Source organism: Excalfactoria chinensis, chromosome 12, assembly GCF_039878825.1.
Source record: "Excalfactoria chinensis isolate bCotChi1 chromosome 12, bCotChi1.hap2, whole genome shotgun sequence".
Lineage (NCBI taxonomy): Eukaryota > Metazoa > Chordata > Aves > Galliformes > Phasianidae > Excalfactoria > Excalfactoria chinensis.
In genome coordinates, this window is record NC_092836.1 from 14,234,210 (window position 1) to 14,251,442 (window position 17,233).

A 17,233-nucleotide genomic window follows, 5' to 3' on the forward strand; every position below is an offset into this window, starting at 1 on the left:
GATGCCATCACCAGAGGTTATTACTAAGTGTGGATAAGTCAGGTTTGGCTGTGGAAGCTTTCTTTTAAATTTCTTCTTTTGTTAAAAGTTAATAGGCCTTTCTTTACAAGAGCTTTTAATCTTTTGGAAACGGTCAAAGATCTTGGCAGTTTTTAGTGCATTTGAAATAGACCATGTCGGCTTTTTCAGAAGATTTATAAACATGTATGCTCTTAGTAGTGGGTAGGACAGGGATGTAGGTTCTGGAACTGGCTGGCTGACCCTTAAAAGATTTGGGGTTTGTTTGTTTTGGTTGTTGTGGGTTTTTTTGCACAGTAATTAAACCTTACTTAAGTCAATGATCAGTGAGCTGCAGACTTGATAACATCGTCTATTGAGTCAATTGCAAAATGATGTAAGGAAAAGAAAAGTGAATGGAAAAAGTGCTCAAACAGCATGTGGAGATGAATGAGAGCATTGGGAATTGTCAGGTGTCGCATATCATACCGTATCAGTAGGAGGCTGGAAGAGAAAAATAAATGTCAAGAATAGGGAAGAATAGAAACTATTCTTTGAAATACCTCTTGAGCTAAGTGATCTTGCTGTACAGACTTGAACAGAAAGAAGAAACACATTTATATATAAATACTGACTGTATGAGAGATGACCTGAAATTCATAGAAATGAGTTCTAAAACAGAACAACGTGCAGAACTCCAGCCAGCACCTCAGTGCATTTTGCTGTGTGGTTGTTCTACTCCCTTACCTTGTTGTCTCTCATATTCATAACAAACTGAAGGGCCTCATTACCTTATGCTGAGTCACTTTGATTCTGTTGATAGCTCAGACAGTCCCCAAGTATCCCACACAACTTGTTTTTAATTATGGCTCTTCAAGTCCACAGAGATTGTGATGTTTCATTTATAGCCTTATTTTCCCTGTGTCCAATGTCCATTATTAAACCATCATAGAGTATAAGATAGAGTATAATGGAGAGAGAGTCTTTAAACTCTTCTGAAAAGGTAATTGGGAAACTTCCAAAGCTTTATTCTTGAAAATGCTCAGAAAGATGCTCTCAAGAATCAGTGGGATTTGCAAGTTGCATATTTTGAGGTAAATCGAAAGGACAGAGGTTGTGTTCAGGCACTTGGCAACTTGGCAGCTCACCCTTCATGTGAGAAGGGGGGGGGGGGGGGGGGGAATGCCTATGCACTCAGTCTTGTGTTGCCAACTGCTTCTGTTCCTGTCATGCCTACATGCACACCTGCAATGAAATGGGATATCTGTTTTAGTATATTCTCCAGTGCTCATGTCAGGGCTGCATAACCATGTGGATCTCTTGATCATTCCTCATTCATGACACATTTGTGATTATTAAGTGAGGGGGGATTGCAAGTCTTGGTGATGTGCTGGGTGTGCTCCACCCGGGCGGAAGGGCTGTGCACAGAACTGAAAGCAGCTTCCAGGCCACATAGTACAAGGAGGCAAGATTTTTCCAATTGTCTGCATCTACCAGAGGAAATTTGAGGGATGTGTTCTCCAGCAAGTTTGTGCTGATTTTGTTGCATCCTAGAAAGCTGCAAATTAAGATTCCCAAACCTTTGTTAACAAATAATCCAGTGATTTCCTTTTGGTACTTGCTTAACTGAAATGCCAAAAATTTAGAAACTTTTAAGTGCCTAAATTGTAATAAAGACCTCTGCCTTGTTCAGTAGGAATGTTGTAAGAGTGGAGATTTATAAACCATGAAAAGTCACTCTCCTTGCCTCAAACTTTAACAGTTGCTTTATATTTTTTCTGGCTTTCCTATCACAGTAATATTTTCAGACAGCAAAGTGCTGATTTTTACTCTTTATCAGAGTAACCAATTATGTGCAGAATAAAAGTTGAGCACAACTGGTTCATGTGATCACCATTTTATGCGAGCACTTACAGGCAGAAAGAATGGGGAACCACGGACAGAGGAGAAAAGAAACATAGGTGATTCAAACCATTTATTTTGGGAGTTCTATCACTTGATAGAATTCGTTCCAAGCAAGAACCTGGCTTTTAACTTGGAACCTTCGTGCTAAGGAAATGGGCATATTTAAATGATGGTCTGTGGTATTCACTATACTAGAACACATGGTATCCCTATCCCTAAAATAGAATGATTTCTGTCAAAGAATCTGCAACTAAAAAGCAGCTTCTGTAAGTCCTGGTATTTTTGAATGCTGGTAGTGATTTGACCCAGTCAATAGTGTCCAACTGTGTGTTGCCATTCATTGAGTTCCTAAAGGAAGGATTGCAGGTGCATGCTCAGTGTGCAAGGGCTCTGGGGAAGCTTGGTGAGGCCAGCTGTGTTGAATTAGGCCTTTTCTTCAGCACAGTCTAAGAGGGATGCAGTCTGGGAGAAATTATGCTGGAAAACATCCCTCACTTGTAGGCAGAAGGAAAACACTACCTAGAAAGGTTTATTTTGCAGTCTCCAAAACCAGCCTATGCAAATTCAGCCTTTGAGAGTGATTTGCTTATAAATAAGACTTCAAGAAGGCTTTTGACTGCTGCTTAAAAAAAAAAAAAAAAAGCTGTGATTTTATTCTCATGCTTGTTTTGACTGCAGTCTGGGAACGCCAGATTTGCCAGTTATTGCAGCCCAATCTGGTAGGATACTCAGGTTCCATTCTGCTACTCCAGTGCACTGATGGTTCTAACAGATTAAAATAGGGCAGCATGGTTTAATCTCAGCAGCATCAGGAAACATCCTACCTTTGGGTCAGCTTTGCAGTCAGTAGTTAGCAGATGCCATGCTCATGTAGGAAGCAGTGTATTGCTAGAAGATTCTCTTCCCTTGTGCCGCCATTACAGTGTCAGTACCCGGCTCCCTGCCAGTTGTCTATGTCCATGGATGGAAAACTGCTCCCTTTGTGCATTACAGCTCACTGTTCTGAAGTTTTCTGCAGCTTCCTTTGGAACGTGCTAATATCAAGATACCAATCCTCCTCTGTTCTTTCGAAGGATTTATTGATGGAGATAAAATGGTGTGAGCATTTGTATGATGAGTGATCACCTTTGGAGCTGTAATCCTTGACAGCCCTACTGGCTTTGTTTATTGCTTGATTGGGGGTGGTTTTATTTAGAATTAAAACATTACGAATGTGATTTGAATATTAATTCCAGGAGCAGTCGCTTTTAAGCACATCTAGATTTCTTGGAATATTTACTGAAGTATTTGTTTATTTTACTGATTCCAAGAGGAATTTGCTAAGTGTTGGCAGCATGAAACCACCCAAAGAAATGGCAAATTCTGGATTGCAGGGAAATTCCTGCTGAAAATCTGAGATACAAATATGTGGCCTTAGTGAGGAGCCACATCTGTCATCCACTTCTCTGTGGATCTGTATTTGTTGAGCAGAGCTGTATGTCATTTACATGTAGGTAGAGGTGGAATGTTATTTTGGCATCTTAAGTACTGTGATGTTCAGAAAGTACTGCAAACCTTTTCTCCATTTGAGATCCTTAAAAAATGTCAGATTTTATTAGGAGGAAAATATAAAGCTTTACATTAAGCTATCAATTTAAACATTGTAGTAACTCTACTAATTAGTTGTTCATCAATTTGTATGGAAAGCACATCTAATGAATTTCACTTACGATACCAATCAGCTTTCTGATGTCTGACCTGAAAACATGTACTTTTGGACTTGTCCCCCTTAGCATTATAAGTTGTGAGGTTACTTGGAAGCATTTTTAATGATGTTAGAATTTGTTAATAAAGATTGAGTGGGGGGAGGAAGGTGTAAATGAAACTGACTTGATTTTCTTTTGCCTTAGAACTATTTCATTTAGCCAGCTGACCTATAACATCAAAATTTATGTTTCTGTGGTTATTTTGGAAAGATTCCGTAGAAAAAGGAAAACGGAGACAGGAGGATTGTTTAGGATTTTGCAACAGAGCTATTTGCCATCCTCTTGTATATGCTGAAAGGGACTTTCCTGTTGTTGCGACATCTGGACTGCAGATTATTCAGCCACAAACAATTCCAACAAAAATTAAAATCAAAGCGCTGCGTGTCGCTTGTCCTCTGACATGCTGAGGGCTCAGTAAGAAGAAAAGAATGTTTTTAGAATGACTCCCATTATTTCTAAAAATGTTTAGCCCTACGTGGGAACACCCAAAGAAAAAAAAAGCTGCGTTGTTTTGCTCTGTGTGTGATTTATCTTCTGTCCCTCAGGATGGGCTTTTTTCCCCTCCTTTTGTTCCACGATGGGTGCTTTGATTAGCATACAGCATCATGCCCAAAAAAAACCCAGCTGAAATGTGTAACTAAGAATTCAACCAATAGTATACTTAAGCACTCTAGTTTCACATATGGGCATAAGGATAATTCCCATTTATTGTCATTTGAAAGGAGTATAACCTTTACCAGATGCTGAAAACAAATCTGTCTTTTTGAAACGCTACATTAAGAGCAGTAGTAACTGTGCAAATGTCCCTGGAACAGTGAAAGAGCCATTACCTCATCTTCCACCAGCTCCGCCTGCCCTTAAACATTCTGGGCACACATCTCCCTGCTGCTGCTACGTGCCAGGAATCGCTAACCGGTTTGCTGAACACAATGCCTGCCTGCGTGCTCAGGATGCCGCCCTGTATTAAAAAGTGACCCTGTGCCTGGGGGAGCTCGATTGGTGAACTGCTCCCAGCTGAGCGTCTGAGGTGACTCTGCATGCCAGAATTTTAATTCATTCTTCCCCCTCCGCCCAAATCCCAAGTGACCACATTTTGAGAATGAAAAATGCAGCCAGCTGCGTGTGCAGGCACACGGAGGGCAGCTGGAATAGCAAACTGCGTATAGGAACCTTTGGAGAGAGGTCTAAGAAATAGAGAAGGGGGGCAAACTTACCTCCTTTGTAACGATGCACGACTGTTTTCTGATTTGCAGTTTGCATCTGTACAATAAGAAGCTGAAAATTCTCTGAACTGTGTTTCTGTATCACCAGTTTAAAAGGCAGCCTTTTAAAAATAAAGGTGACTTAATGTTTCCTGTTTGCAGTCAGCAGAACTACAAAAATCAGTACTTGTGTTACATGTAGCTGGGGTGTGAGGGTACGGAAAGAGAATTTAGGGCAGGGATGCTGGAAACGTTAAGGCAGGGGCTGTTCCTCAATTTCAAGGGTGCAGTCATCGTAATGTCTCATTCCTTGATGTCTCATTTCACAGTTGCATAAACACAAAAGCAATACTCAATCCTGGCAGAGTTTTCAGAGAACCAGCAGGTTTTTCATCTGCCCTGTTTCAAAGCAGAGCGTGTTTTGTTCTGGCTGCTGGAAACTTTTCCCTATGCTTTGAGAAATGCAGAGATGCAGTGGGGTCAGACGTGGTGAGAAAATCCTCGTGTGGTGTTTCTGGTTCTTTTATTTCTCTAAAATATTTCCCTCCTTTTTGTGAGGAAAGGAAAAGTAAAAGAGCAAAGCAAAACAAAACAAATGTGGCACTGCCAAGAGAGGGAATAATGAGGAGCCAGAGAATCTGCTGTAGTGTGATGACTCAGGATTGTTATTGCTAGCCAGGGCTTGTCCAGCTACTGCACTGCAACTGCCTGGGATGTGCCTGTGGTTCTCTTCACTGTGCAAACTGCTTTGCTCCTCGAGACTGATGCTTCTCATATGGGAAAACCCTGTTTCTCCAATAGTTTTCAATTCTAGTCTCTCCCTTCATTAGAATGACCCAGACTTAACCTGCTTGGACCCCTTAGCTGACTTTCATATACCCTACGCTTAGTACAAATCTGTAATCAATTCTAATTCAGGTGATAATTTTCAGACAGGGCTAAACATTCAGTAAAAGTAACGGTGTGAAATGTCTCGGTTCCTAGCACTTTGCTAGAAAATGGTCACATAAAGAAACCATCAGATGGAAAGTAATTGTAGAATTGTTTAACTACTTATATTCTGAAAATAAACGTTCACTAAGTTTCCTGTCTTTATTCTGCTCCCAAATGAAATCAAAGTGGTCACTGAGATCACTTCCTAGGGAATTATTTTGTTCTTGTCAGGAGTACAAATTAGCTTTCACTGAATATACGTTAGTCCAGGTAATTTGGTGTAATTGCAAATAAGCTGGGATCTTTACCTGTCTGGTGGTAGTTTTTTGGTTTGGTCTTGAATGGGAGAGATAAAGTGATTGAGAAGGGTAATATTTCATAATTTGATGGGGAGAAATCTTTTACAATATGGGAGAACCTGTAGGGCTCCTGTCCAAGTAAGGTGGATAACTGCCTGATTTCATGAAGGAAAAAAGGAGAAGCTATGAGAAAGGTACAGTTATTTATTTACTTTCTGACCTACGGACTCTTGTTAAGGTTACCAGAAGATGGAGGATACATCTGATTCTTCTTTCTCTTCATTGGCCAGTTGTGTAACGTGAGGAAGACTCCATCCATTTCTCTAGTTTTTTTCTTATTGATCTCATTCTTGCCTTGCTACATGGTTGAGTGAACTTTGAGAAGTTGTCTTGGTACTAATGTTGGTAGTGTTTTAATTATATAGTTTTTCTTCTCTCTCAGAAGGTGTGAGATGGGCTCGGTGCTTCTCTTAGGGTCGCTGCAGCAGCAGTAGAGCATTCAACACAAGTGAAGGAATACAGCCATGGGAACAAAATGTCTGCTAAGCAGGAGGATGTTCAGTCAGCTTGTTATTCCCACAGCTGTGAATTTTAAAAATCACTGATTTATTAAATGAAACCAAGAAAAGCCTTAGATTCTATCCAATGAAAGAGCCATCCTTGGATTTTAGTTAGAAGTTAATACTTAGTATTTGAGAGCTTTTAGAGACAGTGTCTCTAGTATTAAAGACAAGGAAGATTTTCTTTCTTTTTTTTTTCCTAACAGAGGGCTGGCATTGGAGTTGCATTAAATTCTCTCCCTGCCGCATGAAAAGATTGAACAGTGGCTGATCAGTATGTCTGCGGTTATTTCCACTGTGCGAATAAAAACTTAGTTTACCTTGGAAGGTACTTTTGGCATTGCCAGATATGCCAGATATTGGGTAGTTAAACTTGGGCAAGTTGTTTTTTGTGCTCATTTGTTTCTTAATGCTTCCATTTTGCAGCTCTGTTCTCTGAGTGTTTAAAAGGAAATAAAAGATTTAGTGTGGTTTGGGATGCTTCTAAGCTTACGTATTTAGCAAGTCAAAAATAAGGAAGGCTTTATACACCTTTGCACGGTGGTTTCGTTGAGTTGTTCTTTCAGGCATAGTTTCTTAATCATGAAAGACTCAGCAGTAACCATACAGAAGGATCTACTCTCAGTTCTTATTGGTCAGAAGTAGTTCATGTCATTCACTCCTGAGGCTAGGCACTATATTATAATTCCTTGCAAAATAAAGATGGTGGTAGAATAACTGATTCTGTAAAGACATCCCTTTACTGTCTTGAAGAGAACTTATGGTTATGTGTTGTTTCATGCTGCTGGAAAGCGCACTGCATAATGCATGTTGTGAGGGGAGTCTTACATCACTTTGTAAGCAGAATTTGTCTTTATAAGAATTATATTTTATTGCCGGAAATCACTTCATTTCCCAGCTCACCTCCCCAACAAACTGTTTAACAAAATGAGTAAAATGTTTTGAGATCAGAAAGGGGCTGCAGCTAAATCTGGAGTTGAGGTAGAAAGAGATGTAAAATACTCCACAAAATATGATGGTACTTGTCTGAGGGAGGTAAATCTGAGGCAAGAGTTCTAAGGTAAAAGACAAGGCAAAAAGAGACAAAATTAGATGGGAACTCCACTATCTTAAATGCTTCTTTTTGTATAACTTTTGTTTTTTTTCTCCTTATTTTTAATTCTCTTAGCTTGCAAGTTGTACCTCTTCAGGTGTTTTTGTTTGATTAGATAAACTTTTGGTAGCAGAGGTTTCAGGTTGTCAGTGGTCAGTGTTCTTCTGTTACTTTCCTAGTTTTGGGGGGGCTTGTCTTTTGCTCTGACAAGTGCTATGGCTTTCACGCCTGAAGCGAACGTATAAAGCTTCTCTTTGGAAAAGGGAATGGAACAGGAAATGTGTAAAAGCATGTAAAGGTCTGTTTCAAAGTTAGTAAGCAATTAACAGCAAACAGTGTGCTCTGTGGCATGATTACATTTACCCTGAAACTATATGAACACATTGCAATGTTTGTGAGAAGTGATAGCAAAACTGCTACAAAGTTTTAGTCAGATGCCTTCAGTGGAAAAAATAAATAAATAAATAAATAAACATTATTTTTTCTTCTCATTTCTCTCCTCAGAAAACCTGAAAAAGGAGTCCAGTACCTAATTGAGCGAGGTTTCGTGCCTGACACTCCAGTTGGTGTTGCTCACTTTCTCCTGCAGAGAAAAGGTCTCAGCAGGCAAATGATTGGAGAATTTTTGGGAAATCGACAAAAACAGTTCAACCGAGATGTGTTGGAGTGAGTATTTGCATGTAGGGAGGACTGAGAATGTTTTAGTCCACAATAAGATGTTTCATCAGGGTAAAGGAAGTTTTCTGCTGCATGTTTCTACATCTCTCTGGATACTGTTGTGAGGGAGGGAGGAGGAAACCAGATTCTAAGGATCAAAAAAGCAAACATGCACATAAACAAACATCTATTTCTTTGCTCTGCAGCTAAGTTCCTGTTTCTTTTATAGATTCAGAAAGATATTTACAAGGATTTAAATGTAGTTGCCTACACTTCTCCAAATTTTTGCTTTAACTTCACTGGTATTAGAGGACGTTATTTCTAAGTCTCTTTCCTTACTCAGTCTCTCTAATCATAGAATGGTTTAGGTTGGAAGGGACCTCTAAGATCATCTAGGTCCAAACCCCTGCTGTAGACAGCAACACCTCCCTCTAGAGCATAGAGTAACAATAATGTACTGAACAAAACAAAATAATGCTGTTTGCTACATAAGGCTTCATTAGTAACAGAACATAAAAATAATTATTACAGCCAGATGACCTAACTGTTAGATTAACAGGGATTTTTAGTGTGTGCAGGCTTATGTTGACAAGTTCTGTGCAAACTGTTCTTTTGAAAAAGATTAGATAAACAAAATCTGTTTGTATTGTTTAAAAAAAGAAAAGCTGAACGAGAAAACTAAGCTTGAGCAGTTTGGTCATTAATTTCCCATCCTTGTATACAGAGTGAAAACAATAATTAAAAAAAAAAAAATTAGGAAGTTGACTTATTTGACAAGTGTTCATTTAAAACGTATATTCTTACCCAGAAAGCCTATATAGCCAAGAAGTCCTGCAGTGTCTAAAGTCCTTTTGATCATGTTCTCTTCATCACCATTATTATGATATTGATATCTAAGGGTATCACTGTGTTAACCACTGTTAACAAAAATTCATCAGATTTTTCAAGTGCACCAAGACTTATTACTATAAGGCTACTTTTCACTTGCAGTGGATGTAAACAATAATTTGTTACCCCTCCCCTTTTTTTTGGCATTCCATGGGGACTAGAAAAACTTTATTTGCTATTTTGAAATATTTGCCGAATCCAGTTAATTTCCAGTTAAGAATGGTGTACCTGCTGTCCCTGCAGTACATAGTACACAGATGAAGTCCCCTTCCTGTTATGCTGCTGACCAGCATTTTTCTGAAGGTTCTTATCTGTTCTAATTACTACAATTGGACTCCAGCTTGCCTGCACGTGTGCCATTCATCTTTGATGGAGAAAAGAGGTTTTGAAAGTGTTAGAGAGCTTACAATAGGTGGGAAAAATGTGAACGTTACTGCAGAATTGATAATAGGTTTTTAGGTGTGGATTGCAAGGGGCGTGAGAAATACCAGGCTTGTTTGCTTCCCTGTGCTTCAGGGGAGCAAAAAAGTAAAAGAGTAAAAGAAAAAATACAAAGTGAATAAATTGTTTTAGTACAAATCTACAATAGCTACAATATTATTAGAAAAAACAATGTGAGCTACTCTAATTTGTCACCGTATAGCTATACATTTAAGAAAAGGCTTTTAAAAACAGATTGTGATTGCTTTCTGTGGTTTCTGCACTACAGTGCTATTACTTGCAGTGATTCATGTCTGGTGATTTAAAAACTAAAAGCAAAGTTTAACCAAAGAAAATTCAAAAGGCTGTGATTTTAAAGCAGTCTTTAAACAAAGTGTTGGAATGACACAGTTCACACTGTTGATTATATTTAACTGGTTCTTTTTTATTTTTTGTCAGCACTGTATTTTCAGAGCAAGGAAAGAATTATTTTTCCGTAAATGTTACCTGAAAGACATGGAAAATGATGGGGAGATGAGAATTACAGCAGTAGCAGATGTGTATTAAGATTAATTTTTTTCTCAGTATATAAGAACATTCCTAGACGTAACCATTTGGTACAGATGATTGCACTAGCTGCAAAATTTGATACCTTGAAAAATGTAAACTCTTTATTGTAGACACTGGCTAATAATAATTGGTTGGCCAGGAAGTATAAACCCAATTATTATTCCTGACAATGACATGTTGCTTTGATTAGTCAGACATTTGTCACTCTAGCAACTCTACTGCTAAATAGAAAAAAAAACAAAAACCCAACCACAGATAAGAGCCTCCTTACAGGTACATTTTCTCATTGATCTGTTCTTTGCAATCTTTCCCTCATAATTCACCTACAGTTATTGCAGTTGCTGCTGAGGGGTTTCAAAAAACTCCATAAAAGGCTTTTTGGTCTCAAAATCTTACCTTAAGTGCTGCACTGTTCGAAATGAAATGACCCAGCGGCTTTTGTTTTTATCCTAGTTGTGTTGTGGACGAGATGGACTTCTCAACAATGGAACTGGATGAAGCGCTCAGGAAATTTCAGGCTCATATCCGTGTTCAAGGAGAAGCCCAGAAAGTAGAACGGCTCATTGAAGCTTTTAGGTATAACACTGAAATAAATTATTCAGTCACGAGGAACTTGCTATTGTCTATCTGTCAGACTGGAGAACTGGGGAAATTGAGTCAAAGTTATTTTCTTGCATATTCGCACTTGTGAGCCAAGTACAGTCTCAAACACAGCACATTGTTTGTGGTAGTTTCAAAAAGTATGAAAATAGGAAGTTTTATTTGCTACTGCTGTTCATGTAACTTATTAGCAGTAATGAAGAAGGCTCTGCATCAGTTAAAAAGAAATATAAGGTGTTTTTAAATATCACTATCAATATAATTGCATATAATATTTGCATTTTATATGAGTAAAATTATATGTCCGTTTACTTTTTAGAGTCTATTTGCTTTTAACCTTTCATTAAGCATTTTAAAAAGAGCAGAATAAAGAGCATTAATTTATTAATGTTGGGCAGATGTAAACCAGCAGTAAGCTAAAATCAGTGCTGTGTTCTAAATTGGTGTCAGTGACTGTTACTGAAAATAAAAAAGCTGAAGTTAGTGGAGCTCAGGATCTGTGCTAAGAAAAGAAGTTAAAAAGGCAGTAAAAGCCAAAAGCCTTCAATTATTCTAGGATAGGCTTATAAAAATGTGAGGATGGAAAACAAAATGTGTGTAGAGAACGTGAATAATTGCACAGCCTCTGGAACGTAGCAGTTGGTTTATGTGGTGAAATTATATTAATTCATAGCACTGAGAGCTTTCCCCTCTCTCCTTTTTTACAGCCAACGTTACTGCATCTGCAATCCAGGAGTTGTGAGACAGTTCAGGAATCCTGACACCATCTTCATTCTAGCTTTTGCCATTATACTGCTGAACACAGATATGTACAGCCCAAATGTGAAACCAGAACGGAAAATGAAGCTAGAAGATTTTGTCAAGAACCTCAGGGGTAAGACAGCTCTAACAGGGGGCTTGTTTCTGCTGATCTCTCCTGACTTCTAAAATCACCATCACTTGTGAAGGTTTGAGATATTTTTGCAGTACTGAAAGCAGAACAAAACATACAGCATTTTGTCACTTTTATCTTGTCTTTCTTGAGGAGATGTATTGGCAGCCCTTTTATTCTCATTTCTTTCAGCATAGCTGAAAAGTTAGCATTACCATGTATTCGGAACTATCCAGTGCCTCAGATTTTTAAATGCAATTGAAATTTGCCACACTTAAACCCTTCACAAAGTCCAAGGACAACTCATAAAGATAGCAACTTCTGTGCACACTTCTGACTGTGAAGTAATAGGTTATTGCTTTAAAACTAGTGTGAAAAAATAACCATGCATGTCCCTGTCCCAGAAATGCTAGCTTTCAGTCACTTACTGAAATCAGACTCTTTCCAATGCTGTTAAAAACGCATGACCAAGCTTTCAACTTCCAGGCATTTGTTGGGATGCTTGTATGCTGATGACAGTCACGCTGTGCTAAATAGTGACATAGTAAATAGGCCGTTCTGTTGATCTGTTTTTTCCAGGCTAAATTAATTACTTTTGCAATTATACGGGAAATGCTGGTTAAATTAATTTTATATGTTATTCATAAGGTTGTCTTGTAGAAATGAATCTGAGAGCAATGTTGACTAATACTGGGGCAGGGGCTATACTGTTCTGAGGTATACAGACGTTTTTATGTCTGAAGAGTTACTTAATTCATTAGAGCTTTAAGCAGAGGAAATGTAAAGAGAAAAAATATTTTGCATTGAAAATTAGCCGTTTTAGGGATTAGTTTTAGATTAATGATTTAAAAATAGAAAAATAAACCTAATAGTTTGATTTTGATCAGTGCCTTGTTGTATGGAGATAGCAAGCATATGAGCAAAACTCAGTGCTTCACTACACAGCTACACGACTGATGCCATGTGGGTAAGCTGGGCCCAAGAACAGCATGGGAGATGTGCAATAGCTATGAATCAAAACCAACTGATCATAAAACTGTTGGATTCTGTAGGTGTGGATGATGGTGAAGATATCCCTCGAGAAATGCTGATTGGGATTTATGAGCGGATCCGCAAGCGGGAACTGAAGACAAATGAGGACCATGTGTCCCAAGTCCAGAAGGTTGAAAAGCTCATAGTAGGAAAGAAACCTGTAAGTCTTTGCCCAGAATGTAAATTGCTACATAGTAAGGAGATGTAGGGCAATGCACAGCATAGGAGAATACATAATTACATTGCTCAGATGTTTAATTTGGTTATTAAAAAGCAGAAAGTTGAAACTGTCAAAATAATAAATTATTATAAGATTGTCTTTTATTTTAGAATATTCACAGTACAGACAAATCTGGTTTAGTCTGATAGTTGTGAATAATGACATTGCAAATCATAAACATGATTTAAGATATTTTCCCAACATTTTCTCTCAGTAAAATGTGATGTTATAGAGAATCATATTACAACATTTATGCTATCAGTTATGACTCCAGAATTTACAAAGGGTAGCAGAGAACTTCTATTCATATCCACGTCTTTCTGAGCTTTGCAGCTAGCTCGGTGAGCTGGTATTTGTAAGAGGAGATCATGTCATTTTGTCAGAGAACTTATCTGGAAATCGGGTCCAAGGAATTCTAATGCTGGTTTTGAGTATCCTGAGATACCTCATGCTTTGCTGAGGGGAAAAACAATGCCACAAGGAAGTCCTAGGATCAAGGATCTTCTACTGAGATTCTTTTTTAACTGTGTGAAAGAAAACATAGGAAATAGCCAGTAGTCTTTATTGATAGAAATATTTGTTTTTACTTTATAGGCATTTAGTCATAGTAAGACCGTGACGTATTTACTTGCTATGATACAGTACTGTGTTTCTCTGAAGTTTAATGAACTTGTATATGTCTTTCTACTGTAGATTGGATCTCTGCATCATGGACTTGGTTGTGTAGGTATTTTTTCTCATATTCATTCAAAGTTTGTAGTTGTTTTAAGTGGTGACGATGCACTCTGTTACATTTTAGCATTTTCAAAAATTGGGCTTCTACCAAGCAAATATTTCCCTCTTGTTGTAATAACTCTGCAAAGTATGAAGATTTCCTTACAAATATGTTTACCAGCAACACTTTAATTTACTGCCTGCAGTTTATAGTACTCATTTTGTGTATTTCAAATGCTGCTATCACTATAGGCATTAAATAGCCAGTAAAGAATAATAAGTAAACGAGCAAGCAAATTTACAGCTGGTTTCCAGTGTGTTTATTATTTTTTGTTATTTCTTGTCCATTTTGATATTGAATGAGGCTCTAGAAAGATATTGCATTTATGTTAACTGTTCTCTTGTGAGAGGTAGATTGACGTAGAAGATACTAATTTCAGCTTTCAGACGTGTTCAATAGCATCTCTAAAACTAAAATATATCCTAATGACTTCTTTTAATCAATTATGATTTTATCAATATATTGTGCTGTGTGTTGGCATCCTCACTCAGGACAATCCAGGAAGTTACATTAAAATTCCATTTGTTTGCCTTCTGTTTCTTACTTTATGTTTTTGCTGTGTAAGTAATTAAAAGCATTCTGAGTTAGCTATCTATTCCTAAGTGAAGTACGTGTTGTTCCATGGTTGCATGTCTAACAGTATCACTGTATTGTAAAAACCAACTGAAAGATGTTACCTCTGTGAAGCGTGGAGGAAGGGAATCTTACAGGATCATCCATTGCTATGAGTGAAAACATTTTTTAAAGTTAAATTTCAATACCAAACTCGCTGTAGTTGTTTGCACGTTCATAGCCTGGGTAATAACCCTCATGTTGCAGTAGCAAATTTAAGTCTGCCATGGACTGGAAGGCAGGGAGCAATGAGGACATGCAACTTTTATTCCTGCTTCTTTTCACTGAGAACCCCCATAAACTGTTCAATTACCAGAACAGTCAGTCTGAAAATAGATTTCTCCAGCATTCTTCACAACATCAGCTCCTTTAGAAAATATCAGATACATTTTCTAAATTCCTTCTCCTTGCAAGTCCAAGGAGGATGTGTAATTAAGCTAATGCCATAGATAAATTAAATCCTATTAGCATTTTGTCTGTTAATAGCAGCTATCATTTAATTTGGGAAGGAGAATTGAATTGTCACCGTACGAAGTGATAACAATCAGGAATAAAGGCAAATGAAAAAAACCCTAAGCTTTTTCCCACTCAACTCTTTATTCCTGCTCAGATAGAGGAAGAAGCAACATTGGTAGTCTGCTTTTGTTTGTCTAGTAAGTGTCATCATTCCTATGCAGAATCAGGAATTATAGGAAAATATAAGATATAAATGTGAAATGTGTCCAGTTACCAAAGAATATTCTCTACTTGAAAGTTTAAAGGGTTACTTTTAATATTGTTAACAAAGCATAATCTTTTGCATTTGAAAGAAGCATATCTCACTCACTATCTCCTTTGGAGATAGATTCAGCAGGCATTTCCAATAAAAAATGGAACATAATTCTTGGTTTTGTCACTGGCATGAGAAAATGAACCATCCTGAAAATGCATTTAATATCCTCGTGTCACCTTTTCCTTGGTATCAGAGAATGAAAAAACTGACTTACCTCAGTGGCTGGCAGAAAGGAATCTACAATGTTACTGAATTTGTCATCTCACAAAAGCTTGTTTTACATATTGATATGTAAAAATGATCAGGAAAGCACATATAATTTGCTATGAGCTTTTCTTGAGTTCTGTTAAAGTTTTATTGTTTCACAAAGTAAGGCTCTCCCCCTAATAAGCCAGCCACTGGCATCCAAATAATATAAGAATGTTGTCAAAGTTTGAATGTCCTGCAGTTTGTAGGATATATTTTTATGTTGTTGTTTTGTACCTACTTTACTAAAAAAGTGTAATGGTCTTAGAGGTAAAAGGTATTTGAATTATTCATAAAAGACTCTGGGTATGAAAGGTCCTCTTCATTGACTTAATATTGCTATAGTAACCATGAACTTTTGTATTACCATAGGTCCTCTCCCTACCCCACCGAAGGCTTGTTTGCTACTGTAGACTCTTTGAAGTTCCTGATCCGAATAAACCTCAGAAGCTTGGGTTGCACCAGCGAGAAATATTTTTATTTAATGACCTTCTTGTGGTACGTATTTTCAGTTTCAGGGGGTCTTGTTTCATTTTGTTTTGTAAGATCACCTTTGCTAATGCAAAGATTCAGAGAGGACTGTTTTTTCTTTTTACTCAGCATTAAACCTGATTGTGTTACAAGACTTATTCTGCTCACGTGTTTAACACGGAAACAAACTTTTGCCTGTTATTCTCATAGGTGTGTAGGAGTAAGGACTATGATGTGGGAGGCCTCTACTGAACTATCACTGGGTTATTCATGGCATTTTTACCTACTGCTTATGAAAGCTAACAGATTTTTTTTCTGGAGAACTCTGGGGGACAAATGGCTTTTTTCTCCTTTCCAGCGTATGCTTTATCTACCTCTGGGATTGGAAAGACTTCTAGTGTGGTATTCAGAAATGCCTGCCTCTATGAAGTCAGCAGCAATAAGTGCATGCACATTCCTAGAAATAAATATCTTTTACTCTGAACTCCAGCAATCTCAGAATGATTAATATTTAAATTTTCTTAGTTTTCTTCACTGTATATAAACTATTTTTAAATGGGAGCCTTTTACTGGTTGTTGCACTTGAGCATAAGAAAGTACTTTAATACAATAGCTCTTCTTATAAAAACAGAAATAAACTCTAGCTTAACTATATCTCTAAGGAATGTCTCCCTTCAATAAATAATGAATTCCAGTTACTCGCAGAAAAACAAGATCATGTATTACTGTGGTTGTCATGGATGTTGTATAAGCCAAGCATGTTTAGTCACTGAAAAGGGAATAGGATATGTAAATGTGAGTTTGGATGTAAATTGGTGAAGTGCTGTCATCTTCAGGCTGCCAACTTCTTGTTCATTTTTATCATCTACTTAGATGCCTGTAATTTTATCAGAATTTTCTGTAAGTAGTGTAGAAATAATCTGTTAGTTTTAATAAAATGCTACAGAAAAAGCAAAAATTAGAAAGAACTATTAAAAATAAATCTCTCGATATTGGAGAGTGATTCCATTCACTACCTAGGAGAACCCCAGAACTGATGTAAGTAGGGTTGTATTACTTGTGTTGTAGCAAAAAGTAAAGGTATCCACAGAACTTGGAGCTTTTGTTCAGTTAGGGGCTGATAGGGGAAAACATGGCTTCTTTGGATGAGATGGGGTGAGACAATATTTGGAGGTGTACAGAAGTGGAACAGGCTTGGAAGATCACAATGCAGGTGAGAAGAAGGGCTAAGAATTAAACTTGGGTGGAGAATTCCATCCCAATGGGCTGTTTGTAGTTAAACTGTAAGAAAACACGAAGGAAAGTGTGGTAGCAGTTAATTTTTTTAAAAAGATGATTTAAAAATATATGTTTTTCCTATCACGC

The 17,233-nt window shown here is 37.6% G+C and overlaps 1 protein-coding gene across 12 annotated transcripts in view; it reads left to right on the forward strand.

Annotated features, from left to right (window-relative positions):
- The window catches only part of IQSEC1 (IQ motif and Sec7 domain ArfGEF 1), a 258,195-nt gene that overhangs the window by 223,661 nt on the left and 17,301 nt on the right, over positions 1-17,233 (forward strand). For all 12 annotated transcript variants that reach the window (XM_072347516.1, XM_072347517.1, XM_072347507.1 and 9 more), the window contains 6 exons: positions 8,239-8,400; positions 10,723-10,845; positions 11,577-11,743; positions 12,793-12,932; positions 13,686-13,715; positions 15,770-15,895. In XM_072347516.1, the coding sequence (XP_072203617.1) occupies positions 8,239-8,400; positions 10,723-10,845; positions 11,577-11,743; positions 12,793-12,932; positions 13,686-13,715; positions 15,770-15,895 (748 nt within the window). The remainder of the gene's footprint in view (positions 1-8,238; positions 8,401-10,722; positions 10,846-11,576; positions 11,744-12,792; positions 12,933-13,685; positions 13,716-15,769; positions 15,896-17,233) is intronic.